The sequence below is a fragment of the Mycteria americana genome, chromosome 6, assembly GCF_035582795.1.
Source record: "Mycteria americana isolate JAX WOST 10 ecotype Jacksonville Zoo and Gardens chromosome 6, USCA_MyAme_1.0, whole genome shotgun sequence".
Lineage (NCBI taxonomy): Eukaryota > Metazoa > Chordata > Aves > Ciconiiformes > Ciconiidae > Mycteria > Mycteria americana.
The window spans coordinates 51,268,490-51,290,493 of record NC_134370.1 but is presented as its reverse complement, the minus strand read 5'-3'; the positions used below and the strand labels follow the sequence as shown (position 1 = coordinate 51,290,493).

Here is a 22,004-nt window from a genome sequence, read left to right as displayed (position 1 = left end):
ACTGTAGAATAAAAAAAATGTAGCTAATATTGCCTCCATTCAGATCACGTACCAACATATTGTGTGTGGAAAACAGCGGGTTGTTTTTTTTAAGGTGGGCAGACAGTGTATAAATTACCTTTGCTATCTATTCTTTACTATAGTGTTCTCGGTTTAGTTGCAAGAATGCTGTAGCAAGAAGTGAATATTCTTTATTTTTTGGACTAAACCTGTCTATCCCTTTCTCACTGAAAATTTTAAAGTGTAGTTCTATACTTAACCTCTGAATATTGATTAAATCAAAATCGTATGAAAACAGTGAACTAAGGAGTGTTTACAGTTTCGTTGATCTTTGATAATGATTGTACTGAAATAGCAGGCTGCATGTCACAACAAAGTACTTGGAAACTAACCTTTGTTAAAAGATACCTTGGACTGAATGCAACACCTAATACCTAAGGAATTGTTTTCTGAGACAGTCAATCACACTGTACAGAAACATGAATTTTTTTTCCTGGTGTCTGCTGCATTTTCATGTTGACCTTCATTATTGGGCCAGTCTGGCCATCGCGAGGAGGTGGAATTTGCACTTTTCTTCTGAGGCAACAATTTTTTTTCTGTCTAATCATTAAGAGAGGAGCAATGTGTGTGTGTGTATGAAAGTGTGCAGAGTACTTTGTACATACATCAAAATCCCATAGGCAGAACAAAGCTAACTTTTGTCCTTGTTGCTCTCCTTCTGTGTGCTTTATGTATTGTCAGGTAATGAAGTACGCTTGTGTGCATTCATGAAAGAGCCTGCCTCCTTCCCACCATGCTCAGCTTACTATCCCTGTCTTTCAGGGACAAGGCCCCAGGCCAGCGAGAATGTGATTTCTCCATTGATGGGATCAACAGATGCATCAGAGACATTGAGCAGGCCTCCCTTGCAGCTGTCAGTCAGAGTCTGGCCACCAGGGATGACATCTCAGTTGAGGTAAGGGAGATAGCACAGGAACAAAGAAGAGTAATGCTGAGCAGCCTCACTTACCCTGCTGCTTTTCTTTCCATTTGAAGATTTGGAGCTGAGCACTCAGCACAATCTACCAGTGCGGGGAGACGTATTCTTACTGGAATCTTTCTAGGCAAAATCACGTGCCGGCCAAAGTGTATTACTTCTGTAAAGATACCAGAATCACCAGGCAAAAGTAGTCTCCCCTACTTTTGGTGCCTTGTGGTGCCTTTTGGTGGTTACTTGTTTTTAACCACCACCCACATATTACTCTGACTTCCTGTGCTGATGTGACCAACTGATAGTGTTTCTCTGGTGCCTTGCCATGTGGCAGTCGGGATGTTTCTGAAACTAATCTATTACTAGAAGTCCGGTGATGTAAATGTCTATGTCATTTTTTGTAATGCCTATTTTGTGTTTAAATAAGTGAAATACAGAGTTGATGTTGATACATTCTCATTAAAAAAGCTTCCTTCCCCCCTGCCCTGCCCTGTGGTAATGTAGACCAATCCTATGCTATTTCAGCCTTTATCTAATTGAGGAAGGGCCATCATGCTAGACTGCCTACAAAAAGTCAGCAACTCATGATCAGATTCTCAGCTTGGATTTAGTGTGTTTCTGTACTATTGCTTCCTGAAATTGCATGTCTATTTGTGTATTCCAGTGGTTTCTTTGGGCTGTAAGGCTGCATACTACAAACATCTTGGACTAAATGAAGCTATACAAAATAAGTTACTATGGGGAAATATGTCATAGATAAAATTCTTTGCTATTTAAATAATGAAGTCATCTTAGACACCATGTCAAACTGAAATAAACGTTACTGAAAATGGCATTTATTTATAAAGCAGTACAAGAATGTAATGAAGTGCAAAAATAGTATTTATTTTCTCTTGCATTTCATGAGAGTGAGCTAAATCCCAGCAGCTGGCAAGACATTAAGTGGCTCTGAATTAAAAGCCAGTATTTATGTCTCAACAAGCCCAGTAATATGCTTTTCTTATGCTCCTGTTCTGCAGACAGTATTCAGGAGGTCAGTCTACATCTCTGTCCCTCAAACATGTCATATTTTTCCTTTGTCTTTCCTTATGGGTGAATTTCTCCTGCTAGCATCAGTCTACAGCAGAGGTTTTTGCTCTTGTGCTGTATTGTCTGCTTTGAAGAATACTTCTTCATATTTAAATTGGAGCTCCTGCTGATTTCTCTGATCATTGCAGTGATACTAAATCTTTGGCAGGGCAAGAATAGTTTGGGGGAGGGGGTGTCACATTGCAATGAGAAATGTGACCTACTCCCAAGTTTGCTACTGTCAGCTGCAGTAGGAGGGAGCCATCTTCCCCCCTCTCTCCCCAGACTTGCCATATAAATCTAAAGAGGGGCAGACCTATCTCAGGGTTCTTGTTGTCAAAAGAGGGTAAAGGAGAAGAAATGAGCAAGTATGTAAAGAAAGCCGACAGCGTGGATTTCTGCATCCTACTGTAGTGGGTCATTTGAACAGCATTCTGAGTATGTTGGTTGGTCTGAGGATGATTCTTGTGGTATGGTACAACTTGATAAAAGAACAGGTGTAATAGTAACTGACAATTTCTCTTTATATTAGGCTCTACAGGAGCAGCTGACGTCGGTCGTCCAGGAAATTGGCCACCTCATTGATCCCATAGCTACTGCAGCCCGGGGAGAGGCAGCTCAGCTTGGGCACAAGGTACCGTCCTACCATTATGAAGGTATTTGAAATCTCGGACAGCTGGACGTGAGGGAAGACCATGATTTAGTAGCTTTTTTACTTCCTACAAAAGAGCAGAACAAAGCATATGGAAGGAGGAAAGATCTGGGATTTCCAAATACTTGGAGCTGAGACCAAATAAACTTATTTATGTTTTGGCCATCAGAAAGATATTTTCATTGAGGTTTTTGGTGAGGTGCAGCTTTGCAGAGAAAGGACAAATGAAGAAAAGGGAGGGAAAAGCAAAGATGGAAGGGTGGAGCACAACATTATAGGTCTCCCTACCTCTGGCTGTTGCAGCCAGCAGCTGTACATATGTGTAAATTCTTCTGTCTCTTGTGCTGTGTTAAAGGTGACCGCAGGACCTGGGGCCCATCACACTCCAGGCTTGTTTGGCAGGTCACAGAGTTATAGTTCGAATATGTACATATAGCAGAATTTGGCCAGCTGATGAAGTCTGGCAAAGGTTTATAGATCCTATGCTGATCTGAGGTCCTTGCATAAAACACGCTACTCCATTTCTTGGCCAGCTCATGACGAAGCGAGGAGGAAAGTGTGGGATACGCACAGAGGTTACCTCTGGCCTATGGAGGCCCATCTCCTGAAGCAGCTTCTATAGTCTGAGGAGAGGGAGGTTTAGACTGTGGTTTCAAAGGAGGAGTGTGATGTGCCTGCTTTCTATGTTCTGGACGAGGCGCTCTGTCTCCATTGATTATAGAGGGAGTGTTAGCTTTATTAGGAAAAAATTAGTGATTTTGAACTACCGTGAGTTTCAGCCCCTGCTGCAAAGTTTTAGGGGTTGGGGGGGAAGAAAGGCTTATAACAATTTTGCATTCTATTGTAAGCATTGTGTAAGCATGTCCCTCTGTTATGTGGAGCGTAAGTATGGTAGATCTTGTGCTTATTAGATCTCTGTCCAAAAATGAAACATTACAACACGGGTAGCAGAAGTGTGCTTTCTTTACTGTGGTTATTACAAGATTTTAGTAGCTTCTCAGATAGTAATTCCTCATCCTACAGTATATTCTTGAGAGAAAAATAAATACAAGTTTTCTGTGTTGGTGCATTTAATACTGGAAAGGAATCACTTTGTTAGTGTGAGAGCTCTTCCAGAGTTGTACCCAAGTAACTCCGTTTAGCTTTGGATAACCATCAAGTATTTCATAACATCTCAACTATTGGCAGTTTTGATTCTCAGTTTACCCAGCCCTTTGAGGCACACAACAAATCAGGATTGCTAAGATACAGGTAGTTAGGGAGTCACACCTCCCACTTGTTAGGTAAATGTTGACCAAAGTCAACAGCACTCTTCTTGAGCCTGTTTTCCTACTGAATGCAGAAGAAACCTTTCCCGCTGTTTACTTTGACACAGTTTAAAAGACCTAATGTTTGTGAAATCATTCCTATCATTGAATTCCCCCCCCCTTTTTTTTTACTTTAATCCTCTGAGAAACAAAATAGAAAAAGAAGCCTAAGTCTTAAAATTTTATTGGCTCTTAGCTATCCACATAGTCATTTAGATCAAGTAAACTGTTCAATATCTTTTCCTGCACATGAAGTACTGCTATTTTTCTTCCCCATGCCAGTCTTCGAAAGCTGCTTATAGCCCCTGCAAATGTACACACACTTGAACTTCTGAGGCTTCAGGTGTACCAGATGGTACACTGTAGCCACAGTGGGCTATTTGTGCATGTTCTGTGGAGTAATCGGCCCAAAGCAGTACAGGGTTTTAGCATCCAGTAAAAATTGTAAAAGCAAAGTCTCATGGATTTCTGACAGGAACCAAGCGCTGCTGTGGTTTTGTAGAAGATGCATCAGATGACAGGTAGACTGTAAAAATATTCATCCATATGATAATATTTGCTTATTTTCTTAGAATATGTGTATAGCCAAAAGCAGATGTTTCCTCAGAACAAGTGTAAATCAGATCAGAAACTGAGGAAAATGGAGAGCTGACTCCATGCGTTTATGAAGACTAAAACATAGCAACAGAAGCCGCTAGCAGAACTGTCTTTAGATATTCCAAACACTGTATTGAGCCCAAGTAATTAACTGAGGGAAAAATGCAGCACACCTATTCCTGTTGGCCTATACCAGCCACTGGGTTGCAGACTAGCACTTAACCACTAGTGTCCTTTTTAGCAGCAAGAAACACTGCAGGGTTGTCTTAGGGAAGCGTTCATGCATCAGGAGTGATGAACCATGTCCGGAGGTAATGTTAGCACTTGTACCCATTCTGGTGTCTTACCCAGCAGAGAACCATCCAGGTCTGCACTGGAATCTGATGAAGAGGGTTTCAGAGGTTAGGGAGCGAAGGTTGCGAATACAAGCAGTCCCTGAGGTGAACAGAGTGGTCCAAGTCCAGCGTGGTCTCATTTGTTATCTGTCGTCCGCAATGAAGCTTGAGAAATTCCTCCCTTGTATGGAGGACACACTTGTCAAGGATGCTCCTAAGTAGTGTGCGGCTCCAGTGACAGTTTTGAAACATCTGACCTCAAGGGACCATGTGCGTCTGAGGGAGGAGACACATAGCTTTATCAAGGAATTTGAAGGTGAGGGGGAAGAAAATCACATGGGCACGTAATACAAACTAAATGCTGTACAGCGTAGAAGCACTAGGACAGTGTGCTACTTGAGCTAACCCACGGCCTGATGGTAATCAAGGGAATACAGTTCCTCTCAGTTACACCTGAGAAACAGGGTTAATGGCTTTCTGTGGTTGTTCTGGCTTTCTTAGGTAACGCAGCTGGCAAGTTACTTCGAACCCTTGGTTTTAGCTGCAGTTGGCATGGCATCCAAAACACTAGATCATCAGCAACAGATGACCCTGTTGGACCAGAGCAAGACGCTAGCAGAATCTGCGTTACAGATGTTGTATGCTGCCAAAGAAGGGGGAGGAAACCCCAAGGTAGGGTTGTCATGTGAAACTAAGGGACTACTGGAGAGGGGCGAGGGAAGGGGGGGGGGGGGGGGGGGGGGCAGAAAAAACCAGCACCTCCCTCTTGCATGGCTTAGGGATACGTTTCCACTGAAAATGCCATTGACGGCTCCCCTGCCATCTCTCACGGGAGGATGGAAACACATCCTGTCGAAGACAGGATTCCAGCATGTTCACAAGAGACACAAAGTCGGGGCCGCACTGCAACTATCTATGCACTACTACAGCAAACAACGGGTTAAAAGACAGGGCCTGTCTACTACACGGGCGGATGGGCGGGGGGCCCCTGGCCCTAATGCTGGTGGGGGACGCCCCACGCCGCCAGGAGAAAAGGACGAGGCCTGCTTTCTGCCGCTGAGCTCCACGGGCAAGCGCGCAGCATCCACAAGCCACCCCACTGCAGCAGGAGCGTGCACGACCCCGACCTCGTCCCTTCTCCCGGCGGGGGCCCAGCCACGCCCGGTCCTGCCCCCGAGGGCGTGACAGAGCACACCCCGTGCCATTGCGAAACGGCACCGCCGCGCCCGCCCCCTGCCGTGCCTACACGCATGCCACGGCCGCCTCCGGCGCTGCCTTGCCCCTCGGGCGGCTCCCGCCCTTCTGCGGCGCGATTCCCGCGCCTGTCCTCGCGGAGGCCGTCGCGCGCTGCTTCGCAGAAGGCTTGCTGCGCGCGCCTTGCCCTGAGGGGCGCCGGCGCGTGGCGCGGTGGGTAGGGGCGGCGCCCCTGGGACGCAGCCGGCGCCGCGCGGCGCCCGTTCCTCTCCCGCGCTCCGCGCGCCCTTCTGCCGCGAGCCGCCGGCGCGGCTCATCAGCGGTAAGGGAGGCACAAATAACAGCGGAGGGTGAAGCAGTCTGCGGCTGTGCCGAGTCAAGACGTTCAGAAAAGACACCAGCAGGCGTACGAACAAGAGGAGGTGCCTGCCGTGTAAGGGGAGAACACGTACCGCAGTCATGTAACACCGCTAAAACAGACTGTAACAGAAAACACTCCTAAGGAATTACTTCACAACAACGGTTTTCTAAAGCAGGGAATAAACACACCGAACACAAAAAATCCTCTATCTTCAGTTGAAAACCGACTTCAAAAAATCTGCATGGATACTAATGAAAAACTCATAAACCAAAAAAAACCAGCCAAAAAAACCCCACCAAAACCTAGAACAAATACAATTTTAAAAACTGAAAAAAGGGCATGAATGAAAACAAGCGGGGCCCGCGACGCTGCCTGCATAATAAAGGCGTGCGGAGCGCTCCAAGGCACAGGCGCAGTACTACCTGCTCTTCCTCTGGCGCGCTCCGCACGCCCTTAGAGAGAGCTGTCGGTGCGCGACGCTTCTTGCTCTGCCACGCCTCGCCAGAGGAAGACTATTTCACGGTCTGGTGTTATTTTTCCCTTCCTTCATCTTTGTTGATTCTGTTACCTACGAGCCGTTTACATAATTTTTTTTTCTAGTAAAGGTCCTGTTGCTTTTCTAAGCGATTCGTATTCGACGTTATGTTTTCTCGCCTAAGCAAGACTTGCTCTGTTGACATTGCTGTTAGATTTAGCTTCTCATCTTTGATCTGAAAGGGGATATTTAGAGCTGTTATTGTATCATCTTCATTAATTACGCTTTTGATTCGCACGTTGTTTTGTGCACAGAATGCTCTCTGATGATCTCTGTTTTCTCATCTTCGGTCTTCCAGGCATCCCATACTCACGATGCAATCACTGAGGCCGCTCAACTGATGAAAGAGGCTGTGGACGATATCATGGTTACTTTAAATGAAGCTGCAAGTGAAGTAGGCATGGTTGGAGGTATGGTAGACTCGATAGCAGAGGCAATGAGCAAGGTGAGCATAGAAATCCAGACCCCCTTTTCGTTTTGCACTTGAAAGCCAATCCACATTGCAGGGCGTTGGAAGAGCTGCTGCTCATTCACTTGAGCAATGGTTGGTAACTGACACACTATGATAGGAAACCTAAAGATTTTTTTTATTTTGCAGATTGTGAAATCAAACTGATGTGGGCAATGGTGCTCGTGTTAACAACCTACACAGTACCTGTTGGTAGAATTACTACAAAATATTTTTATTCAGTAACGTGCTGGTATTTAACTGCGATCTTAGGTCAACTGGCCTTTTATTTTTGCTTCATTTTCCTGCTTATCTGTCATGTTAGTCAGGAGACTAATGATCAGCAGGCCAACCTTGAAGCAAACTACTTTCACAGAATATATCAAAGCCTGAAGTGTTCTGCTACATTTTGTAAAGTATTCTACTGAAATGTATAGTTGCAAAATGTAAATGAGTTCAGTCCAAATAATTGGTTTTTCCTATTTCAAGTTAAAGGTGTGCAGGATTGAAGCCTTTACCATGTAAAGGCATCTTACATTATCTTCTTGTGGGAACGTTTTGTTCGTAACTGTTGCACATTCCTTTCCACACTAGCCCAGAACCACAGGTGGTTTGACCTTGTGTGAGAAGTTGACCTTGCGCTCGAAAACTCTGCGCTGTAAATTCTCTGTGTCTCCCGTGCTTGTAACATGGGCTAAAGTCTTTTCTGAGCTCTGTGCATCCTGGTGCACTGTCTTCGCTTGCATATTTTGAGAGAGAGAGGAGATTATAAAAATAAATACATAATACTATTTCATTATTACATGTCAAGTATGCTATTGGTTATGACCTTATTATTTCTGCTGTATTCTTCCCTCTTTCTTGCAGCTGGATGAAGGTACGCCTCCAGATCCCAAGGGAACATTTGTTGATTATCAGACCACTGTGGTGAAATATTCTAAAGCCATTGCTGTAACAGCACAGGAAATGGTAAGATATTTGGTTAGAACGAAGTACACACTCTTCTGCATACATAAGGAACGTGGAATGATTTGCACAGTATTGTGAAACTCTTGATAATGCTAATTTTCAATAACCTTATCTCTTTGGGCGTAATGAAGCAAAGGAAGTGATGATTTTGTCAATTTGACTCTTGGATCTTAGTGGCATGATGGCAGGGGTGGCCCTCTGCAGGAGGAGTGCTGGATTGTGTTGTGGCTTTTCTGCACAAAAACTTTTTATTTGGCTCATTTTCTATGAGAAATAAAAGGAAAACATTTCACCTACACACTTTTTCATTAGCCTGTTTAATTGTCACTGAAATACCACCTTATGCTTATTGATGATTTCTAGTTACCCTTTCACACTTACTGTTTCATTTAGCCTGTGAAATAACAATATTTTCAGACCCCTGTAATATTTACGAATAAATGCAGATCAACATCTCAAAACGTTCTTTTCTTGCATTTCTGTGATTCACCTGGGTTTAACAAAAGAAAAAAGGACATTTGTTGAATTGAGATTTTCTAACGCATGTTTCACAGTAATGCTTACTATAACCTGTTTGCCTTTTGAAGAGTACTTCCATTGCTTGTTTGTTTTTACAAGAGGCAAGGGGACTATTTATGTATGCTACAGACAGGATTTTTTACAAAATTGATTGCTGTTGCAGTCAAGACAGGTTGATGATTCTGCTATCTACTACAACATTGCAGCTTATTGGCACACAGTATAAATTTGTCTAAAACTAGTTTTGCCCCAAGGATGGAATTCCATGGCTTTTACTAACATAAATTGGAGACAGAAGAAATATCTCTGTTAAAGGGTAGGCTTTTTCTAAAGAGAGATTCAGTTAGTTATACTGACGTTCTACCAAGGCATTCTGCATAGTCCTACCTGTTTCTTCTTGGTCCTCTTCCCATATCTTAAACATGTTTTGCATCGGTCCTCAGATCTTTTCCATTTTCATGCTCCCATGCCATGCCAGCTGAGACTGATGTAGGCTAGCTCACCTTTGACAAAATAAGGTGGCTGCGACATGCAAAATCTGCTTACCCACCTGGTCCGAGTAACTGTGTACCTGGCCTGTTGCCCCACTGTGTCAAAGAGTGAATTACCAGCTCTAACTGCTGCTCTTTGATTACTCCATATGTTCTGCGAGTGCCTGGTTACGGTGACTCTAATAAAGCATGTTTGCTTGAGTTTCCTCATGGAATTCTTGCTGGAGGACAGGTCCCTTACATGGCAAGTGGTTTACCCCATTTCATCAGTGTGGCCAAACAAATGAGTGTGCTTCTAAACTGGAGTGTATTAACAAATTATTCTCATGCCTGTCATTTTTCTTTTTCTCTTGCCTGTTTTCTTTTTTCAGATGACTAAGTCGGTTACTAACCCGGAAGAGTTGGGAGGACTTGCATCACAAATGACCAATGACTATGGGCATTTGGCTCTCCAGGGCCGAATGGCTGCAGCTACAGCAGAACCAGAGGAGGTCTGCAGTTTTTAGACCTCTTTATTCTCTGTACACGGTGGTGTCAACATGGGTGTTCTTTTACTGTAGAGAATACAATAAATACAGAGCAAAGTGACAAGGGGTATTCACCTTGCTCGGTTGCAGCAACACACTTGCAGCCATTGCCAAATGCAATACGTCCCTTGTATGATCAGACAGATAATAGGTTTCGAACTGTTGGGTAATGTGTTTTCTTTCAAATGGTCTTTGCGATGATTCTAAAATGAATGCAGTGAATGCGTTTCCACTGCCTTTGCTTTGTTAGCCACTTTTGTACGCAAACACTGTCTATACTATGTGTGCTCTATCTGATAGGCAAACAGATGTGCTACCTCTGGCCTGCTGACACTTGAAATGTGGGACAGGACAGCTCATCTGTTCCCAGAAGAAATTCATTTGGCCTTCTATCACTTGATTGAAACCATGACGTGAACTGAGTCAACATTATAGGCGTACTTTGGCTATACAGATCTGTCCCTTTGATTTTCGCTAAAAACAGACTTTAAGACACAAACTGTATACAGCCAGACAAAAACTCTACCGAGTTTGTTTTCATTGGACGGAAAGAGACCGATGGGCGTAGTGAAACTGTTTGTCTTTTCAAAATGTCATGAAATCTTAGAATATCAACAGTTATTTACACGTATGTGTCATAAGTAGTTTCCTTCTTACAGTTTGTGGAGAGGGATCTATTTTGGTCTTTGATTTTGACCTTTGCCTCCTCCAAATACACTCTCTATTCAGTCTGCCTTCACAGGTTGGGGCAGAGCTGCATATAGTACTACGGAGTACATATTTACTGATAACACACCTCAGTTTTACCACTGCTTATGTGCACGGGTGTATAACGGTAGGAATCCTAATTCCTACGTTTACTACAAAATGTTTTCAGTGAACTTTCAGAACTTCAAACTGGCTTCACTTCTGTTTCTCTTCAGCCTTCCTGTTGCTCTTGATACGTGTGCATTGTCCACGGAACAAGTTTTCTCCTACGAGTGCTATGAATCGGGAGATTTTTAACAACACTTAGGGACTACGCAAAAGACGTAACATTTTACTTCATAAGTGTGGCTTTTTATGCTACAAGCCTTGTTATAAGAATTACCCTATCAAAGAACAGAAACCTTTTGTCAAAACCTCGGTCCAGCTTCAGAAAGAAACAGCTTGCGATAATAGTGGGCAATTCCATAGACCGGGACAGAACCTCTTAAATTACTTGGGGCTTTCACTTACAGACAAGTTGCAAATACAAAGAAAATGCTTAATTATTTGCTATACCACTTTCCTTTGATCTCATATGTTTTAATGAATTACAAATACATATATGCTTTTTTATCTTGCCTGTAAGCAAGTGTAACTTCCTGTCCTAAAGTGAGATGCAGGCAACCAGTAGGAGCACAAGTATCTTTTGCTGACGGGGCATCTTTCATACCTCAGAGTCGGAATATGATGCAGGAGAAGCAGGTTCCCCATGCAGTCTTACGTGCCTCATGCTAACAGAGGAATATGGACTATTTGCCTCAGTTGTCTTAACCTGTTACAGTAGTTGCTGCATATTCTCTGAGCATAATCACAGAAATCCTTTCACCTCTCTCTTCTTCTCATTGTGTGCCCCTGGTTATGAAACATAGACAAACTTTGTCGAGATGGGGTAAGAGGGTATCTCACCATCACCGGATATATCGGATTATCTAGATAAAAGACCTTAAAAGAGTTTTTGACTTTGTAATTACGTTCCACCACTGATAGACTACTTGAGTGTTTTGTGCTCAGTAGCTACATGAAAAGCAATGGCTTGCATTCGGTTTGATATTGTTAAATTGAATTACCATTTTTGCACGTTACTTTCTGCCTGAAGTTAAAATAATTCCATTTGTGATACTAATGGTTGTGATTCCTGCTTACTTATTAATCCCAATACACACTTATATGCCTAAGTACCTGCAGGTACTAAAATTCTCATGTGTTTCTAAACAGGGACCGCACAGCTTATGCTGTAGGATTATTAATAAATCAGAAGTGGTGAGGGCAGAATTTTCCAAATTTCAGTGCTTCACAGGTACATGGTCAGTTCTGGAGAGTTGAGACTCTGTGCGAGATTCAAAACCAAACAAACCGAGTCACATACTTTTTGATGCAGTTTCAGCAGTGTAGAGTAAATGTGTACTTTTTACGCATTGTACTTACCTTGAATACAGCTCACGCTGATAGTACAGTTCTGGGAGATTAGGTAGTGTTATTTGAATGTGGTAAAGTTGTGTGTGCTTGAATTATGTACACTTGACTTGGGTACACACCTTATGCCTTCTCTTTCTGGGGGTCTGGTTCACTAGTGCTCCTGTTTCATCAGTAAGCCTTTTATAGGGTTGTGCTGCATGAGTAGATGGTATTACATCTGTCCTTTTTTTCTGATCTCTGCGGAGAGTATAGCAATGGGTGGAATACTGGTAATAAAGATTCACCACAGTGACCGTGTTTCCATTTGTGTTGGTACAATGTACCAGCATGACATTTATTTATTCACTTTGCTCTTGCTTCCTTTTTCCCCTGTACCTCCTTTACCATCTAGATAGGATTCCAGATCAGGACTCGGGTGCAAGAACTTGGCCACGGATGTATCTTCCTTGTGCAAAAAGCTGGAGCTCTCCAGATTTGCCCTACAGACAGCTACACTAAAAGGGAGTTGATAGAATGTGCTCGTGCTGTCACGGAAAAGGTAAGACATCCCTCTGTGTTGCCCCACGGCGTTTGACTGTCAAGCTTCCCCAGGGAGTAAACCAGTCAAACTGTTTTGGTTCAGGAAATTTTTTTTTTTTAACTTACCATTATAGTACAATATTGGCTGAATTACACCAAGTTCTTACTTTTCTTTCAAGTGTTCAGTGCAGTTCATATGCTAGATTAGCCCATGATTAGCCCTTGCTCATGTCTCGTAATAAAACTTCAGCCTCATACCAGAGGGAGACTGGTCCAAAACTAATCCCTAAGACATGAGATGGCACTTGTGCCTTATGAGGCATTCCCTTGGAAATACTAAGTCCATGTGGATGGCCATGGTTACTGAGATGAGGTTGGTCGACGACATGTGATTTCATGTAGTGACATCCTCCCCACTTAAGACTGGGCCAAGCTAATGCACTTACAACTGCATCTTCAAACTGTCTGGAGTTTTTTGGTCTTTGGAAATGTCCGCTTCAAACAGATGGCCTGGGTAGCTTGGCTTTGCTGAACCTTTTTCATGGCCTTTCTCTCCTTTTGTTGAGCACGAATGTTGAGAGTCAAATGTCAGTTACTTTTAGATTTCACCAAACATCACTTGTTCAGCCTGTGTTAGTGTGCTCTCAGCTCTACAAATTTTCCACCGTGTCATGCCCCCGGCATATCAGCAATTCCAAATTTATGCAGGGGTAGACAGTATCTTGTAAAAAGAGTTAAAGCTGATAAGGAGAGTAATAGTGAATCACAGGGACAAGCTATTCGGGGACAACTTTGAATCTCAACAGAACCTCAGGAAGAACTGTACTATTAGAAGTCGATATACATATCCCCAGATGTGTATCCTTTCTTGCAAAAGCAGAATTTAGGACCATAGTATGGCATGAGGACAGCATCCCAGCTGCGGAGCTTTGAAAGTACAATGTTAATTAGATGAAATTGAGATTTCTAGCTTTTTTAGTGATCAAAAATGTTGCTAGATATAAAGTCATATATTGTTTTTCTATAATTTTCTAGAAATATAACAATATTTATTATCTGGATTGAGAGAGTCTATACTTTCTATTTCTCTGATGTTAAAGTTTATATCAGTGTACTGTACATGACTCCTAGGGTGCTTCAGGACAGTGTTCATTTGCGTGTGTTAGGGAAGAAGCAGTAGCTCTTGGCTCTGACATTTATCCTGGTAGAAGTTCACTACATTACCTCTGACTGTATTTCAAGGAAGTTTTAGCTGATGTGCTTCATCCTATGATGAACAGATCACTTCATTCTGTCTGAAAAGTGGGCTTCCCAGCTGAAGTCCCCTTTAATTTGACACAATCTTTAGTCATCACAGTGACTACTGCACAAAGAGAGCAAACAAGGGAAAGGGGAAGAAGAGGTTTATTAAAGTTTGCAAAATGACACTGTGGAATGAATTTCCACTGTTGATTCCAGTCATGTTAAAGAGCTCGCTTAACTCAACATCCCCTTAATGAGGCTTTCTTTCAATGACTGCCTTGTTGCTTTATGTTGTTTCCAGGTCTCCTTAGTTTTATCTGCCCTTCAAGCAGGAAACAAAGGCACGCAAGCCTGTATTACTGCGGCTAGTGCCGTGTCTGGGATAATTGCAGATCTAGACACCACTATCATGTTTGCTACTGCTGGAACCCTTAATGCCGAGAACAACGAATCATTTGCAGACCACAGGTCAGTGTAACTGAAAAAGACGGAAGAGCGCGTGCATAGGGGAACAGTGGAACTGGCAGAAGCGACCGGCATGTGGAGATAAATTTTTACCTTTCTAGATTCCCATGAATGAAATTGCATGAGGCAGTGGAGTGAGAAGAGAAATAGGAAAATTGGGATCTTGATAGAGGACAGCAAACTTCACTTTGGTTATTCTGTGAGGAAAGAATTTTAAAAAGCTGAGGAACATCTGCCGAGAGCAATTCCAACAGAAGACCGCAACTGTAGTAATATTTTAGCTTTTGTTTTTATTCAAGCTGTCTCATTCCATACACTACCATGCACTGTAATTCTAGTAGCGAAAATTAGCTGTCCGTGACATTGAAGAGGAATCTTCTATATACTTTTTTCAAACAGCTGTTCTTGACTGTCTGGCTGTTTGTCTTGCTAAATCATGCTTACGGTTAATGCTGTTGTGGACAGCAGTGATGAAAACAGCACAGCTATGCCACGCATTTTCCCCTTTGGCAGAAATAAACCCATTTTCCCTTCAAGTAACATCTGCAACAAAATAATCCCGCAGCATTTTTCATCACATTAAGAGATTGGCAGCATCTGACTGTTACTTTCTTTGCGGTAAAAGCCAGGGCTTCGCAGCCAAGACGCTGACTTACTGCTTCGCAGCCTAGTTGGCCTATATGACAATTGCGTGGCCAGCATTTATTTCCTGCCTTGCCAGTTGCTCAAGAAAGAGGAAAGATGCAATGGTGTGTAAGTTGCTGCCATTCTGCAGACTGAAAGTCAGGGATTTCATACAGGTGACATTAATTTCCAGGCTGACATTCTACATGAATGTGGTTCTAGTTCTCAGTTAACTTGACTCGTTTGTGAAGTGCATACTCAAAATGGTTTCCTCTTTTACCCAAATGTTGCTTTGTATTTGTTGTCCTGACATGTCAAAACATGTATATGGCGGGGGGGAGCCCTGACTAGGTCATATTCTCTGTTCCTTCTGCCATTCTTGCTACTGCCTTCCTCACAAATAACTATTTTAGTTTCTTTACAATATGCTGATTAAAATGGAGGTTTGACAGCTGTTACTTTCCTCACAGCATGGCCAGATTTTCTTTCGGTGTTAAAATGCAATGCTCTCTTCTGCTACTACCCTACCTCATTTCTTTTCAAGATGGGGTCATTTTAATAAACTGCCTTGCATCTAGCCCAAAGGGTAATGCTACTGTTCTAATAGTCATCTTGTCTTTTTTACTTGCAGCCTGGCCTGTGGTATATTATCATGAGTGGATGCTGGCATGATGACTTGCGTCAGCTCTTTATGTAGCTGTTAGTCACCATAACATTGAAAAACACGTTTTTTTCCTCTTCTCCTTTTCCACTTCCTTCCCTGCTTCCTCTTTTTTTGCTACAGGGAAAATATCCTGAAAACAGCAAAAGCTTTAGTTGAAGATACAAAATTGTTGGTTTCTGGTGCTGCCTCAAGTCAGGACAAACTGGCCCAAGCAGCTCAGTCATCAGCTAACACCATCACTCAGCTTGCTGAGGTAGTAAAATTGGGAGCGGCTAGCTTGGGATCTGATGATCCTGAAACACAGGTGAGATGTTTTAACATTTTTCTGATACTCTTAAAGAGACCAGAGACAGTTTTCAATTGATAAGACTTTGTGGGACTTCTGCTTTTAAGCAACACAGTAGGGTTCATCTCTTCTGGGACTTCTCTGGGTTTTGCTCAGACATCACTCTTTTTTTAGAATACAATGAAGAGGTTAAAGCATTGAGTGGAACTAGACAAGCCTTTGTATAACACTTTTGCTTTTATTTCATGGGTGTGTTCCAGCTGGGATGCTTTTGGCAAAGTATTTGTCTCGTTTTTACTAAGTTGTGATTGGACCCTGACTCATCCCATTTTTGTTCTAAAGGGCTTGCATGACTTTGAAGATACTTATCCAGCTTACAGCTGGGCTGTGCACTCTGTGTTACTTGTGTAGGCCAACAAGCTCTTGCCATTCTCTAGCTGTATCTGAGTTGTTTTTCATTTAACTCAGTACATTCAGTCTTCAGTGTAGATTATCTCAAATATTTCTTCAGTTGTTTGTTTGGATCTTGGTGAAATGGAGGTTGGCAAGCATATTATAGATGTGCCTGTGGTGGTACCAAATTAGTTGGAAAAAACCTGCTCGTTTGTATAATGCTGTGAAAGGGATGTGTGTTCTGTTTTGCTTGACCTGTATGATGGACTAAACTTCCGAGATGTTCCTCCCTAGGAAAATACTGCTGGAAGCACCTTTTGGGTTTTTTTTGTTGTGGTGGGTTGTTTTGGTTTTTTTTTAAACAGAAGGATTTCCATAAACTAACAACATTTGCAAAACATTTATCACACTTGTTTTTCTCTATATGAAAAAGCCAAGAATACAGTACTTAGAATAAAAGCTATTGTGCACAAGTAGTTATTTATTTGGAGCAATTTTATATTGCCAGTTTGAAATTTTAGGCGCATCATGTGTCCTAACTGGAGCATTTCAAATAGCTTTAGCACACAATACTGTCACAACATTTTTCCATAGCAGCAACACTTCCTTCACCTGGTGCGATACAGTTTCAGATGTCTTACACTGCAAGTTGCTGCACAGCATAGGCAGTTGCACAACAAAGAGTAGCATCAGTCTGTCCTGTGTCTCAGGTTCTTATTTCCATGGTCAAAGAGCTTCTCAGCTACCAAAATCTAAATAAACTTTTCAGGAAAAGCAAAGACTTCACCTCTATGTAAGTTACAGTGAACTACAAACACAAAGGAGTGAGGCTGTTTTCTTACTATTTATAATGCTACAGAAATGCAGTTATTGAGAAGTGATTATTCCACACCTTTTTTTTTCCCCCCTGAGCTTTCTCATTTTTCATGCATCTTTCAACATTTTCCATGCATCTTTCGACATTTTCCTTAAAATAAACTCTTCTGAATTCCAGCAAAATACTTAAAAAATCTGATTTTCTACTAGTGGAAAGGGCAAAGGAGAAGCATTTGGAGGAGAGAGCTATTCCAATAATACTCTAAAATAATTAACAAGCCTGTTGTAGTGTCTATATTTTCTCTAGGACTTCTGTCTTTGAGCTTGGGTTTAGGAGACAGTATCTCCAGATTTGACTTTTCCTGACTTTAAGGCCAGCCAAGTTACTCAGCATTTAATTGTGTATAGCCTCTTAGAGAGGTTCAACTTCCTTTTCCCTGAAAGAATATCTCCCTCTAATACCTAGCCATAGCAAGTACATTTGATCTCTCGGTAGCTGATTTCAGAATTGGTACATAACTGTAGCATTAGACTGTAAGCTTATAATCAATCTGTTTTCTTACTCTCGTCTCTCTTCCACCCAAAGGGTGAAGAACATGGAGAAAAGTAAACCTCCTCTTGGGGAAGCTCAGAGGAAGGAAATCCTACCTGCAATCAGCATTTCAATTTCTTCACAGGAAATAGGCACTTTTATAGATTCTGACCCGTTGTATGAAATACTGTAGCTATCAACACAGCTTTTCCTCTTCCGGAATATTATGTGTTTTACTGGGGTAAAGGGAGGGTGGTACTATTTGTGTACCAGTAGTAGATTTTTTTTTTTTTTTTTTTTTTTTAATCTGTGTTCTAAAAATCACACCCTCATCCAGGCTACCCTTTCTTGCCTGAGGCTTATGGCTACTTCTCATTCCTATAGGTTGTCCTAATCAATGCTATCAAGGATGTTGCAAAGGCCCTTTCTGATCTCATTGGTGCTACCAAAGGAGCTGCCAGCAAACCAGCAGATGATCCATCCATGTACCAGCTGAAAGGTGCTGCCAAGGTAAAACATTATTCTTATATTTTATTTGAAAGTATCTGTGCAATCACACTTGATAGACACGCAAAGCTTGGATTTCAGCAATTTCTGATTGCCTGTTATCTCATCTCTTTTTGTTTCATTATCATCCTGGGATGATACAGCAAAATAAGACGACACTATTGAGTTTCCATGATGGTATCAGTTTTTGTAGGCTGTCAGATGACTTTTGTGGTTTTGATGAAAGAACTGTAATCTTTCTGAAGAGAAACTTCTTTCTTTTGCAAGCCCATATCTGAGGGCAGGTTCTCCTCTAGTAATCTTATAGGCTAAAATTTACCCAGTATAAAATGGTACGTAAACACTACATTCTAAACAGTGACATATGCTCAGGATAAGCCTGTGGCCTCCTTATTTAGACCTTGCAGCTTGGGGAAGGAGGGGAGAAGGGGAGGGAGGGCAGAAAGGGGGAAAAAAAAGCCTCCAATAACTCTACAGTAGGATGTTGTGCATTTCTGACCCCTTTCTCCTAGATCTTTCCAGGAAGTACATAGGTATCAAACCTCAAAACTCGCACAGATACACCATACCTGTGATATCTTTGTGCTTTATTTTCCCTGCACGTGAGATGTATTATGACATTTGCCTCACAAAGATCTTGTGGCTTCATGTCTACAAAATATTTCTAGATGTGGAGGTTTACGTGGTATTACTTCTGCTTTCACGTTATGAGAGTGTCATGGTCGCTTCTTGCTTGGCTGGAAGCTCTTCTCACTCTCATGTCTGTTGCTTACCTGTAAGACCTGTGCCTGTCTTCCTTTCAGAGCACATGATAACAGTATACTGTTGAGGCACTACTTGAAAATAACCCATCTAGTCAAGAAAAGTGGCTTCTTGGCTCTTTGTCCTATGAAGAGCTCTCTCTGTTTTAAGTCATAATTGTCAAGAAGCTGGCCTTTCTGTCTCTTCTTTTTTCATTGTAGCTATCATTTGTATCTCAACATACTGGGGTATAGGAAAGGTGTAGGTATTACAGTGACAATTAGGTTATTCTGCATCAGGACTATTGGGTTTGTAACGGGAACAGTAACACTGTTTCTATATCTGCATTTGGGCTTGAGGCTGGTGTTTGGCTGCTTGCTTACGTGGGGTTTTGTCTGATTGCAGAGAATGTACTGGGTGAATTTCAAAAAGAAATACTGTACCTTGATTCACATCTCTTTCAACTTGCAGTGTAAGATGTGCAGGAAGAAAAGACACTAACATAATCAATCTGTATAAGAGACCTATCCTGGAAATGTTGTGAAATTTCCGGGTTTTTTGTAAAATTTTTGCCAGAACACTCACACTTAGGATGGTATTGCTCTCCAGTTAGTTGTGCTATGTTTCTGCAACGTACAGGGAGCTTTCAGAAACTGGCCAAAAGGAGCGTTGGTATTTAGTCCCATAACAACTACAGTTCATGAAGCCTCTTAGGCCCTATTAGAAGTAATAGTGCTACCTAGCTTGGTTTGCCTTGCTTCATACCCTGCTGTCTCTGAAAAATGGGAGGAAGGAATCACATATTTTTGTCTTCACCTCTCTCTTCTTCAGGTGATGGTAACAAATGTCACATCGCTTTTGAAGACTGTTAAAGCAGTAGAAGATGAAGCTACTCGAGGGACAAGAGCTCTCGAGGCCACAATTGAGTACATCAAACAGGAACTCACGGTACAGAACAAAATAGCCATACGTGGCAGTTTTTGAAAGTATGCTCTTACACTGAAACCAACCTGCCCAGGCACTCCTCCTCAAGCTATGCTTTACTGCCTTGCAGTGCATTGGATGCAGTTTGGTCCTATCTACCTGTTGCAAATCATCTCTGAAAGTACAATTACAATGCCAGTCAACCTATCTACTTTCCGACAGTACCAGTCCCTACTTTGACATTTGACATACTACTGTCATGTACAAATCTGGAAGCAACTGCTTCGTTGTTCTTTAGACGTTAAGCTTTCACTACAGATATTCTTTTCTGAGTCCAATGCTGTTCACTTTTTTTTGATCCTGGCTTTGGTAATGTCTCCTCAGCATCATAGCCATACTGCACCTGCAGTTTAATCTTGTTTCTATTTTTCCTTTATTATGAAATGATACTACCAGTGATACATAGCCTGCTATCTGAATTCTGTCTGAGCAGGAATTAACAATAGCATGGAATTCTCTCCCAAATTAGGTGTTAGACCATGACAATTGTTTTCCTTTCTCTTTAAGATGTAAAAGTGTAACCTCCACCTGCAGCTTTCAGTTATTTTTTTTACTAGTACATTAGTCAGTGACATAAATTAATACCTGCGTGTTTGTGAAGAAAGCTGATTTTTTTCCTTCCTTTACTTACAGTCCATTTTTATAAAAAACCTATAGACACAGTCTTCAGCAGAAAATACTTTGTTGTATAGTCTGTGGATTAGCAATCCTTACACTGTAATTGCACTGGCACAGTTTTGCCTTGTCAAGTGCTCTCCATAAGACATCTATTTTTCATTGTGTGAGCAATGCTGTTGTGATGAAGAAATAACTCTTGTTTATTTTAATTTTTTTTTTTAATATCTGTATGTAGTTGTTGGGAGTTTATACAGTGTCTGCAGCGGTAAAAACTCCTGATTCAGTACCTGATCAGGAATGTTCTCTACGATATCTAGCGCACATTACTGTTGTGTGTCCTCATGAAGGCCTGGTTAAGTTACATTCCGTCCCATAACTCTGATCTAAAACCTGTCCAGATCTGTAATTGAAGGATTGAGCATTATCAATCTACTTTCTCAGTCTGGTTGGTATCTCTTTGAAATGTTCCTCCACTTCCTTTTCCTTTTGTCAGCATTGCTAAGGAATGGGTCTGTGGCGGTGGTGTTGTCATCTCTTTCGTGCAGAGAAAAGTAGAGTACTAGGAGGAGGTTGAGAGGAACAGAGGATGGCATGTATATGCTCAAGAAAATTCATCGAGCTTGACTTGGAACTCCAGGGACTGAATCTGGGCAACATTGAGGGATGTCCTTCACATGTTTAACTAGACTTTATTTTTTAACATCACTTCTATTTCTGGAGAGAGAAAGTAAAAAACTGATGAACTGGGAGCGTGGGATAGACCATGCTCATTTTTGTCCAGACATTTGCATTCTGTAACCACTAGCCTGCTTAGGTTGCACTGTGTGTAGTCAAGAAACCTGTCCTGATTAATTGTGCACTCCGAATTGCCCCTGCACAGTAAAAGAATGGCAAGCAAATACAGCCTAAAGCTTGGGAAAAGGAAATATAAAATACAAGTAAGGTTACCCAGCTCTTATTACCTACATCTTACCACAGTTCGTGTATTCCAGTATTCATGAGAGTAGTGTGTACTGTCAGATAATTTGAACTATTTTCACCAGATTCACCCTGCAAAATTATACCTTTAGGTTTGTAAGGGAGACTAAGTATAGCGTAAGAGACAACGCTCCATCTCCACTTTTTTAAGAGACATTTTGAATATTTTAGTGATGTTCTCAGTCTGTCCTGCATTGTGCTATCAACAAGGGCTTGGTAGGGCCCAGCCTTTGTAGGGGAAGGATCTCCTCATGTGAGTACACCAGCCTAAGCAGCAGTCAGGATGAAAAAAGAATATAATTAAAGGAATAGTAATTCTTTTGATCCTGTAACACTCTGAACAGCCATCTGTAACAAACTGTCATCCAGGTAGTTAAATGGCAGACGAGATGAATGGGTTAACCTTTTTGTGTATGCTTCCCTCAGCTTATTGTTTCTCTCTGCTGTCTGTAGGTGAGTGGGCTTATCAGGACCAGGCTCATGACAAGCAAGAATGATA

General features: G+C 41.9%; 1 protein-coding gene across 9 annotated transcripts in view; it reads left to right on the top strand.

The window, feature by feature from the left end:
* TLN2 (talin 2) overlaps positions 1 to 22,004 on the top strand; it is a 221,293-nt gene that overhangs the window by 166,004 nt on the left and 33,285 nt on the right. For all 9 annotated transcript variants that reach the window (XM_075505789.1, XM_075505793.1, XM_075505792.1 and 6 more), the window contains 11 exons: positions 823 to 955; positions 2,571 to 2,672; positions 5,431 to 5,601; positions 7,318 to 7,464; positions 8,335 to 8,436; positions 9,818 to 9,937; positions 12,528 to 12,674; positions 14,199 to 14,365; positions 15,771 to 15,954; positions 18,062 to 18,187; positions 19,757 to 19,873. In XM_075505789.1, the coding sequence (XP_075361904.1) occupies positions 823 to 955; positions 2,571 to 2,672; positions 5,431 to 5,601; positions 7,318 to 7,464; positions 8,335 to 8,436; positions 9,818 to 9,937; positions 12,528 to 12,674; positions 14,199 to 14,365; positions 15,771 to 15,954; positions 18,062 to 18,187; positions 19,757 to 19,873 (1,516 nt within the window). The remainder of the gene's footprint in view (positions 1 to 822; positions 956 to 2,570; positions 2,673 to 5,430; positions 5,602 to 7,317; positions 7,465 to 8,334; positions 8,437 to 9,817; positions 9,938 to 12,527; positions 12,675 to 14,198; positions 14,366 to 15,770; positions 15,955 to 18,061; positions 18,188 to 19,756; positions 19,874 to 22,004) is intronic.